The following is an 11,731-nucleotide window of genomic DNA, read 5'->3' as shown; positions in this document are numbered from 1 at the left end:
CTATACAACAATAATAGAATAAGAAAATAATTTTGCAAATTATCAATTTGAATTAAAAGTGTTAACAAACATTGATGAATATCAATAATTTTTTTTGAGGAAATTAATCAAATGGTTAAATATATACAAGTAAAAAATAATTTAAAGTAAAACGTCATAAAAACATATAATTAAATAAAACATATAATATTATGTCATGGTTGTGACTTTGTTTACTTGTAAAATTAGTATTGTATGTGTGAGGGGGAAGAGAAGCCAAACTTTAATAACTTTAATAAAATATAAAACATTAAAACTACACTTCATTTAATTATATTATGTTAAATCTTAAAATTATTAGTCATGATTATGGTTAATAATATAAAATCAAATGAAAATAATTCTTTAACATTTTTATGTTTAATTAATAATTTAATTTTTATATTTAGATATTTATTTAATTTAAATTTATATATTTAGTTTTGACTTAATTAAGTCAAAATTTTATTAATTGGAGTCAATATTGTCTCTTTTATTAAACTGTCATGATTAATATTTAAAAGATGTGTCAGTCTAATAAAAAAATAAATTATTAATTTAATTTTTATATAATTTTTATATTATTTAAATAGAGATAATGTAGTCTCTTTATAAATAATAATTCAAATATTTTTCTTTTTGTTCAACTTTTTCTTGTCGGATGCCTCAACAATAACGTCTTTTTCAAATCTAATATAATTATTGCTATTAATACGATTACAGTACCAATGTAATGATATTCGAATATTAAAAATAAAAATATATTTTATCGTAAATATTAACACAAAAAATCTCCAACTAAATAAAGTGTTTTCCTTTTGTATGAGCGAAACAATCATCTTTCTTACTGTTGTACACTACACAGTTGGACTCCATATTCAATATCATGCGATCGTGCAACCTTTTGAGCAAAATCATTCTATCCAAACCCTAAAAATATCCCCAAAATGGTGCCACGTGTAAACTCCACTCGAACCATTATAAAAGCGATGCAAATAACATATATTCCACCACCCTCGTAGATGTCCCTTTATATAACAAGGAAACTTCATTATTTAGTGTACAAATAGTTGATTTGAAAAAAAAAACAAATACAGTGATGTCGGAGAGTGGCAGAAGACACGGCGGAGGCGAACAGCTCCTGACGGAGGAGGCCTCCGGAGACTTGCCATCACTGCCGTGGAGACTGAATGTGAAGGAGTTTCAGTTGCCACGCCAAAGTCACAGCCATGAGCACCGTGATAGCCCAACTTACTTCACTTTTCACCGTCTTTTTCGGAATCCCAGTAAGACATTTCTCTCTCTTTCTTCTTCGTCTGTCTAATTTTATCTCATGGAGTTTTAAGTGAAGATTATTAAACCTGAATGCCAGTGGTTGGTTTCTTTTTTTTTTTTATAACGATACTCTGAAGACTTTTTTTTTTAAATGATATTTTTACGAGTAAATAATATTAAAATATTATCGAAAAAAATATTGTGAAATATTATTATTATTTTTATCTGAGTGTAATTTTAAATTTTTACTTTTTGAATTTTATACAAAGTGATTATTTTCAAAGTTTATAATTTAAAAGTTAAAATTGTGTTTATAGATATTAAAGTGAACTTTTATTAAAAATACCCAACTCCAATCTAATATCATTTAAGTAATATTTTTATTTTATCAATTAAAAAGTAAAATATTTTAACTAAACAGTCATCGAGTCGGTTTACATCCGCTCGATTTATTTTATTGTAGGATTTCTAGAACTGACTTTTTATGAAGTTGGATTATAAAATTCCAAATAAGTTTTTAGATTCAAAATTGAGTTTTGGATGGATAATTTAAAATCAAACTTTCCTAAAAATGAAAATAAACACATTAGTTGTGTATTTAAGAAGTTATTTATAACCTGGAAAATTTTAAAAAGGAAATTCAAAGTATTGCACAACCCAAGAAAAGAAAGAAGAGAGAGAGAGAGTGAGTATGTCAATATAAAAAGTGTAAAATCATAAATTTTATTCAAAATTAATAATTAAAATTATCCTGAGATACTAATGTATTTGTAACAAATTAGAAAAATAATAAAGTTTAAATACTTGTTTTGAATTTGTTTTGAAAAAGGTATGCCATTTGTTTACATTAGTTATTTCGTTATCATTTATCTTAACTTTTAGAAAAAAATAATTTATCTTTTAAGTAATTGAGATATATAAAGTTAATTTCAATAAAAGTTTATTAAAATAAGAGTATATTTTGAAAAACTAATTAATTGACAATAAAAATCAAACCATATTGTCTACTTGTGTGTATATCATATAAATAATAACTATACACCATCCCATTATTTCTTTTACAAAAATATGCGTTATTTAAGATATTAGTAAATTTTCAGAGTTAGATTATATTTATAAAAATTTAGTTTTATATACATTTATTAAATGTGTACTTTTATAAAGTTTGTCATGTGATATAGATCAAGTACTTCTAATGGATTTTGGATTCTTTACTAGATTTTGCTGAATTACTATTCTGTTTTATCTTCAAAATGCATTGACGAATACTAACTTTATGTTTTAAATTATATTAAATTTATTTTAATATATTAATATCAATATATTTTTAATGTTTAAAAACACAAAAAAGTCTAGGAGAATCTGTCTAATTAGATTATGTATCCTAAGTAATCACAAAATATTGGTTATAGTCATTATTTTTTTTGTTTTGATACAATTATAAATTAAGTAACTGAAATAATTTAACATCTATTTTTCTCATCCACGCACATTTAAAACAAAAAATAAAAATAAAAAATAGAACTATGATGAGACAGTGTGTGATCACAATTGTTTCTAAAATATATATGAAAATTTTATTTATTTTTTCCATCTCATCATCTTTTGTTTTTGGAGTAATGGGTTGATTTAATTTTGTTTAATTACGTGTTTTATTGTTTGTAGTGAGGGAGGAATCTTGGCATATATAAGTAAAATTTTTCTTTTTATTATATTCTCTTTTATTGTTTTTATGATTATGTTGGTGAAGTATTTATTTTCTCCTTTTTGAAAAAGATAGGTTATAAAGTGATTCCTAGATACTGAGAGGATATACTAGGCATCTTTCTCTGCATTTTAATTTGTTTTGTTAGAGATTTCACGTGAGTTAAAAAATATTAATTAAAAATATAATTAAATTATAACATATGTTTTTAATAAGTATAAATCTTATTTTATAAATTAATTTTATGAGGTTATGTTAAATATAAAATTTATTTTTATAATATAAAAATTTATACTAATAAAATATAGTGACAAGTGTTTCCTCTCTGGGCGTACAAAGTTTCTCAAAGCCTAGTTATGAAAAATATTTAACTATTTTTGTCAATAATTAAGATTTTTGGTAGAACTTTACTTATCAAATCTAATACATTTTTATTTTCTTTTATTTTAAAAATCTGAATTTAGTTTTATTTGAACCAACAATTTTTTAAAAAAACATTTATTTTGAACCATGTGAAAAAAAAATATTAAAATAATAACATCTGAGACAATCTATAAGTATGTTAAGTATATAGAAAAATCTTTTTTTTTCTAGTTTAATTTTAAAAAATAACATTATTTGGGCTTGTGATCTTTTCATTGTTTTTCCACCACCTATTTTTGAACTTTTATTCCAGCATTCTTTCAATTTCTCCGTGTATCCCCTCAAATTTTCAAAATGAGCATTTTATGCTCCGTAAAAGTGAATTTCAGATTACATGTTTTGAAATCTTTCCGGAATTTACAGAATAAAATTTCCGAAACTAGATTTCTGGAATAGAATTTTTGAAATAAATTTTTTAGAATAAAATTTCTAAATTAAAATTTCCAGAATATATGAAATGTTTGTTTGGAATAAGTTTTTCTGAATAAATTTTTATAACACATATAATACCTTCTAGAAACGAGGTTTTCGGAACACCATGAAATACATTCTGAAAAAAAAACGCTTATCGGAACAAGAACCTTTTCGCATTTTCGCTTTCTTTTCCTCTGTATAGGGTATTTGAGTATTTTCCTCGTTATTGTAGGGGTGCAGTTAGTAAATCTCAGGTGCAGAAAATAATAGCCCTATTTTTGTTGTAACCCTTAGCCAGCAGTTTGAAAAAAAAAACACGTTTTAAGCACTAAAACTTTCTGCTGTTTTCTTTATAGTCCTTACGAAATATAATATTTTTGCTTTTAGTCTTCCAAAACATGACATGACCCGTAGTAGGATAAAAGAATCCTTAAAATTATAGCTGTCAAAACGGGTCACCCGGCCCGATCCGATCCGGTCCACTACGGGTTGGTCACTTAGTGAACCAATCCAATCCTGCTCATTTATTAGCAAGTCAAAAAAATTTGAACCTGACCCGACCCACCACAGGTTGGTGGATAAACGGGTTGGCTCACTGGGTCACTTAATTACAATTTTTTTTAAATAAAAAAAATTACAAACTTTCTATAATTCAAATCTAAACAAATTTCACTCCCAACATGGATGTTTAATTAATTTTGAAAATAAAGAACTTAAATAATTTTTTCAAACAAAAACAAAATAATAAATATTTTTTTATAAAATAAAATAAAATTAGGTATGTAGGTTTGGTGGGCCAACCCGGTCCACCATGGGTTCAACCTGCATGAGCCGGGTTTAAATGAGCCGGGTTTAAATCTGACCCACTAAAAAAAATACAATTTTTTTAAACCCAACCTGGCTCAAACCCGTGGTGGACCAGGTTGACCCGCGGGTTGTGATCCATTTTAACAGCTCTACTTAAAATGTTAAGAAGAAGAAGAAACAAAAATCACTGGTCTTAAAGAGGACAAAAAACCCTCTGAATTTGTTAAAATACTTAATAGTAACGGTTATGTATTGTTAACAAATTTTGATTATGTTGGGTATTAACTTGTCAAAGAAAAATATATTTAAATTAATTTTTATTTCAATTCTTTAATTAGAAATGTTAAATTATTTAATTTATTGGAACAAAACCTTCTTGAAGTAATTTACTTAATCAAATTCACTACGCAAACAAAGAATGGTAAAAGAGAGAAGTGTAATATTAGACTCTAGAAGGTAAATTGTAACATGATGATCATGCGTTTATGAAAAGAGGTTTATTAAAAAGACAAATAATGAGATATGTGTTCAATCTACGTAAGAAATTCACGTTACTTCCAATCTAATTTATGATATCTTTATATACTTTTATATGATATTAATTTTTTTTTATTCAATGTAGAACTTATAGTTAGATTCTCAGTTTGTCAGCAGTCTATAATTCAACTTTATTTCTGAGGTGGTTTGCTTCCAAGTAATATTATAGTTAGCTTTTGTTTCAGAAAAGGAACGCAAGGTTGCAGAATACTACAAGAAACAGGAGAAGCTCCTTGAAGGGTATAATGACATGGATTCGATGACTGAAACGGGTTATTTCCCTGGAAGTCTCACTGAGGTTGATTATTCTCTCAACACCATTCACTTATCAAATGTGTATACTACATGCATCATAGTTTTTTACAATTTCTCATTTTGTTACATGATAAAATGTTACCGTTCCTTTAAATTTCAAAGGGTAATTTAAAAATTGGTTATTTTTTGTTTTTGTCAGGATGAAATGAAGCAATTAGCAAGAAGTGAGAGACTGGCAGTGAATGTGTCGAATGCTGCTAACTTGGTGCTATTTGCAGCAAAGGTTTACACTTCCATTCAGAGCAAATCATTAGCAGTCATTGCTTCCACCATGGATTCTCTCTTAGATCTCTTGTCTGGCTTCATATTGTGGTTCACTGCCTATGCCATGAGAAACCCAAACCAGTATCACTACCCCATTGGAAAGAAAAGGATGCAACCGGTGGTAAGTTCTTCGGAATCTAAGTATAAGTTCAAAGTCTCACCATGAATAAAAATCAAAAAGGTCAAGAAAAACAACACTGACAAGTCTTCAAATTTAGTCTAGAATAGATCATGAGAATGAATGACAACAATTGGATGAGTGTCTTCAGAATCATTGCATTGTTGGAAGACATTCGTTTTTATTAAGGTTCTGTATTTGTGCAGGGTATCATTGTTTTTGCATCTGTGATGGCAACCTTGGGATTGCAGATTCTGATTGAGTCTGGCAGACAAATCATTACGAAGGTACTTGAAATCATAAGTTCACTTTTTCTTTCAAAATTGTGGTTTTATGGTTGCACTCCTTCAACATTTCATGCAGACCACACAACTTAGAAGCAAGCCAATGAGTTAGTATAAAGTGATTGTAGGAATGGACAAAGTAAGAAACAGATGAATAAGGAAAACTTTTTGGATTCTAGTCTTTCATGTGATGTGTTAAGTGTAGCAAAGTTGAGTATTCTGCTTCATAAATTTTGTTATCAGTTCATCAATTTTTAATTTCTTGCTTCATTCTTTATCTTACAGTCTAAGCCTGAAATGGATTCCCAAGAGTTGAAATGGATGATCGGTATTATGGCATCTGTTACTGTAGTGAAGTTCGTACTCATGATCTACTGTCGAAGGTTTAAGAACGAAATTGTCAGAGCCTATGCACAAGATCATTTTTTTGATGTTATCACTAACTCAGTTGGATTAGTTGCTGCTGTGCTTGCTGTGAAGTACTCTTGGTGGATTGATCCAATGGGAGCTATTATTGTGAGTTCATAACTCTGACAAAGTGGATATTCTCATGTTCAATGTTTCTGAATGAGAGAAAAAGATCAAATTTTCCTCAATGACTAACTCAAATTTTCCAATTTTATGCACAAAGAAAAGAACCCAAATTCTAAAAATTTGACATGAAATTTTAACATGAGAGAATCGGTAACATTTTTACATACTGACACACACACATATATATATATATATATATATATATATCCAGTGTGAACTAAATATTAATGAGTAGTGAAATAGAATATGCCAACAAATAACAAATTTTATTATGATAGACTTTAGAGGATTCTAATTTTATCTTAAAAGGTAAAATTTAAGTTTAACTCATTGGTTTGTAAAATGAGGTTTGAAGTTCCTTTATACAGTGTAAATTAGTCTTATTTTAGTCGATATGAAATCTCTAACATTCATAACATGATTCTTGTGTTGCATGATTGTTTTGTTACTATAAATGTAAAATAAAGCAACTGATGACCTGGTATGCTATCCTGAATATCCAATGCAGATAGCTGTGTACACAATTAGCACATGGGCAAAGACAGTGATTGAGAATGTGTGGTCTCTTATTGGAAGAACAGCACCACCTGATTTTCTGGCAAAGTTGACATATCTGATATGGAATCACCATGAAGAGGTTAAGAACATAGACACTGTGAGAGCATACACCTTTGGTGCTCATTACTTTGTTGAAGTGGACATAGTGTTGCCAGAAGATATGCCTCTCTGTCAAGCACACAACATTGGTGAGACATTGCAGGAAAAATTGGAGCAACTTCCTCAAGTTGAAAGAGCCTTTGTTCACATTGATTTTGAGTTTACTCACAGACCTGAACATAAGATGATGGTATAACTATATGCCAAACTAAATCACTAGTAAAAGGGTTGGTTTTAATGTGTGGCTAATATCATTTTTTCATAGGGTTAATTTAATTTTCATAATTACTTTTCTTAGAATGAATTAAGTATATTTTCTCTCCAAACATCTTTTAAGAATACTAAATTCAAAGTTACAAATTCAATAATTTAATTTAGATGTACTCGTTCATGTTACCAATATTATCGAATGTCATTGGAATATTAATATTATATATAAAAATAGAAAAGAGGTTAAAATTATGACAAGACTAAATTAATATATTTATTATAACAATGTTAATTTAACTAATTTATGATAAATATATTAATTATGCTTGATATAATAAAATTGGGCTTCACCATTGCCTTCTAGAGTGCCAAGACATCAATGGCTGAAAAATAAAATTGGGTTCGACCATTGTCTTCCAGAGCCCGGAGACGCCAATAGCAGAAAAATAAAATTGGATTTGACCATTGCCTTCTAGAGGCCGAAGACACCAATGGTTGAAAAATAAAGTTAGGCTCGACCATTGCCTTCCAGAGGGTCGAGATGTCAATAACAGAAAAATAAAATTGGACTTAACCATTGCCTCTAGAGGGCCAAGACACCAATGGCTGAAAAATAAAAAATTGGGCTCGACCATTGCCTTCCAGAGGGCCGAGACACCAATGACAAAAAAATAAAATTGGGCTTGACCATTGCCTTCCAGAGGGCCAAGACACCAATGGATGAAGAGTGTTGCTCCCTCCACCACCACACCATGCTTCCTCCACCTCTCCAAATTCTTTTAATTCTAATTCTATCCTTAGGTTAAAACATTTTTACTTTTACAATTTAGGATTTTTTTATTAATTTGAAAACCCTATTTTTACTCATTTTTGTTGTGCCCAGCTGCACCCCCACCCATCTCTAATGAATTTCTCTCTTTTCCATTTCCATTTCACTTCCTCTCATTTCTTCTTCTTTTTCGTTCTTTTTCCTTCATTTGTCTATTCCCCATTTTCCTTTTGAGTTTCATTGCTTCCATTATTGTTGATCTCTGGTATGGAGGAACGTGAAGGAGCGTAGATCCAAATTTCGAACAAAGCCTGCGAAGGCCAAAATGGATGTGGGATATCTGTTTGGCCTACTGTTAACACTTTGACAAGTGTACCGAATTTTATAAAGTAATAATAATTGGTAAGACCAAGTATCGTTTCCCTAGAGACTCACAGTCTAAACTTTCATATGGTTTCTTGATTAATTAGGACTTTTAAACAAAATCATTGTGTTTGTATTGCGAAAAATAAATATGCATGCAAGTTTTGATCAATTGGATTGAAAGATGCAAAGGTGATTGATATAAAATAATGAATGATTATGTTGTTGGAGTTTCCGACTTATCCTATCCACTCTCATGTATTTATGAATTCATCTTCTTCATTAATGTTAATGCCACTTTCTAATTTACCTTAAACCCGATGTCTCGATGAAGAAAGCCTGCTCCTAATTACTAGTTCACAATGTCTTGTCTCCCTAGCAATTAATCATGCATTACATTCGCATAGAAGCGTAAAGGCAACCAACCCTCTTATCCCTATGTCTAGGTAATATTGCTTTTGGGAGAATTCCCCCAGTTCTATATTTTCTCATGTGTCCATAGTGACAAAATCAAAGATCATGCAATTGAATGAGTTAAACAAAGCATGCATAGAGTAAAGAGGAAAAACCCTAACAAATAATGAAGAAAAACATTTTATAATAAGAATCAATTCAATACATGAGAGTTTCAAAGGATTACATCGTTTCTCCAACAACAATGGAGGTTTAGTTCACCATAGACATGGTGAAAATAGATGAAAATAATGAAAAGAATGAAAGATAGAACCCTAAAAGTTGAAGATCAAAGCTTCCGCATCCAAAATCCGCCTCCGAGGGGTGACAGGAGTGTAATTTCGCCTCTTTATGTCCAAAGATATGAACCCTAGAACGTCCAAAACTTTAAATAGTTTCTGAAAAATATAGAAAAATAGCCCAAGCTCATGTCGTCAGCGCTCAGCATCCCAAAATGGCGCTCAGCGGTAGTTGCAGCACTCTTTTGACCCTCAACTGTGGCGCTCAAGCGTGAAACAATGTTGTCTAACTCAAACTAGCGCTCAGCGGTGGCGCCCAAGCGTGAAACAATGCTTCCAGATCTAAGTTGGCGCTCAGTGGTGGCGCCCAGGCGTGAAACAGTGGTTGCACTTCCAGAATGGCGCTCAGCGGTGGCGCCCAGGCGTGAAACAATGGTTCTTCTTTGTGCCACTTTCCAGCCTTTCATGACTCCAGCTCCTTGCTACTTCAACTTCTTCATCCAATTCATCTTAGTTCTTGTCAAAACAAGGAAAAACAAGCATAATCCAACTCTCTTATTCTCACAACTGAAGCAAAAACATGATTTCAAGCTAGTTTCTAAGTCATAAAGGGTGTTTTTATTATCATAATTAAATATAAAAATAACGGTTTTTTGACCGTTATCACAACCCCAAACTTAGAACTTTGCTTGTCCTCAAGCAAACAAGATATAACTCAATCTTCCACCAATCAATGCAATGGTTCAACACATTCAAAAACTATTTCTTCCACGACAAGTAATTACTCAAATCAACTCATTACATAGAATTCAGTCAAGATGCGCACATGCTTTGATTAAAATCACTCATCATGATGTTCACACAATCACATAATATCCAATAGATGCTATCTTCATGAATGATCAATTAACTAAGCACAAATGTAATCATGTATTCATGGAACTCTTCCTCACCAGACAAAGTGTTTCAGTCAATCACAAAAGTATATATAGAAGTCACTCCTTCACTCTACTATCCCAATGTCACATAGAACAAAATTGCCTTTCATTTACCATAATCAATCATATTCATCACAAGGACTTTCTATGGCTCGTAACATGGTTGAGCTAAGAAGAAAAATTGGTCTTTCAAGATCACAAAATCCTTGAGTTAAGAGAGTCATTCATAATTTCATCATTCAAGTTCAATCTCTCTATGAGCAACCAATCTCACTCATCCCCAACTTTCCCCTTTTTGCATTGAGCTTTTCTTTCTTTGCATTTTATTTTCTTTTCTCTTTTTCATGTGTGCTCAACACTTAGCTCAATGATTTTTATTATTTTCCTTTTCAATTACCCCAATCAACCCCAAACTTGAACCTTTATCAATACCACACAATAATTCTCATCTTAACTCAAGGTAAATATTTTCACAAGGGATCTGTTTAAGGCTCGAGGTTCAAAAAGGGTAGAACACTTCATGCTCTTTTTAATTTGGCTACAAATCATGCATTGGCTAAGAAAAAAGGTAATAAAAAATGGCCTTGATCATGCGACATAAGTAAGCAACTAGTTCAATCATGGAAATATGGGCAATATCATTCATGCTTTCAAAAGAAAAACATTCACTCAAACAAATACTCTGGAGTTCAAAACCTCACATAAGTTAATTCATGTTTGACATACACCACATATACATCCTGATTAGCATCATAACCACAATCATAACATCATGCATCTGTTCACAAGTTTGTGAACAATCACCTGTATATCAAACATCTTGTGCAACATCTCAACATCAATCAATATCAAAGCATCATCAAGCAATACTCATCACACACAAATCAATATCAAACCACCACATCAGATATAGGTTTCGAATTGAGTACATCACACCTATTCTAAAAACCGAAGCAAAATAATGTTCATAAGACAAAGATAAGAAACATTATGTTCTAATGCAAATAACATTCATTAGTAAATGTTATCATCATCAATCTGAATCCTCCTCCTCATCATCATCTTCCTCTTATTCTTCTCCATCTTCATAATCATCATCTTCATCATCATCTTCCATAGCTGAAGCTCCAACTGCTCCAGCTCCACTAGCCTGTGCCTGATCCTCTGGCCATCCCACCATAGTGTTGAATTCATCCATAGTCCACTGCCAGCTAGGGGGTGTATCATACAACCCTATAATTATCTCTGCAGTGGCCACCTGTCCTCTATGCAATGCCTGCATCCTAGACTCCATCAGGGACATATACATATCCCTCATCTGAAAAGGCTATGCATCTTGAGGTGGTTCTTGTGCTGGTGGTGGTACCCTCCTATGAACTCTAGGAGGATGTGGTGGTGGCACCTACTG

At 31.0% G+C, this 11,731-nt stretch overlaps 1 protein-coding gene across 2 annotated transcripts; it reads left to right on the top strand.

The window, feature by feature from the left end:
• Positions 1–1,002: 1,002 nt before the first annotated feature.
• Positions 1,003–7,655, top strand: LOC124828162 (metal tolerance protein 9-like). 2 transcript variants are annotated; one of them, XM_088098817.1, is made up of 6 exons: positions 1,003–1,304; positions 5,353–5,477; positions 5,634–5,879; positions 6,083–6,163; positions 6,446–6,676; positions 7,203–7,655. In XM_088098817.1, the coding sequence occupies exons 1-6, from the start codon at positions 1,118–1,120 to the stop codon at positions 7,545–7,547; spliced, it is 1,215 nt and encodes a 404-aa protein (XP_087954943.1). In that variant the 5' UTR covers positions 1,003–1,117; the 3' UTR covers positions 7,548–7,655. The 2 variants fall into 2 exon arrangements, with proteins under 2 accessions (XP_087954943.1, XP_087954944.1); XM_088098818.1 differs by having other exon boundaries at positions 1,007–1,304; positions 5,365–5,477.
• The last annotated feature ends 4,076 nt before the right edge of the window (positions 7,656–11,731 follow it).

The sequence above is a fragment of the Vigna umbellata genome, chromosome 9 (genome assembly GCF_029865625.1).
Source record: "Vigna umbellata cultivar VRB3 chromosome 9, Vumbellata_1.0, whole genome shotgun sequence".
NCBI lineage: Eukaryota > Viridiplantae > Streptophyta > Magnoliopsida > Fabales > Fabaceae > Vigna > Vigna umbellata.
This window is presented reverse-complemented; position numbering and strand designations above follow the sequence as displayed.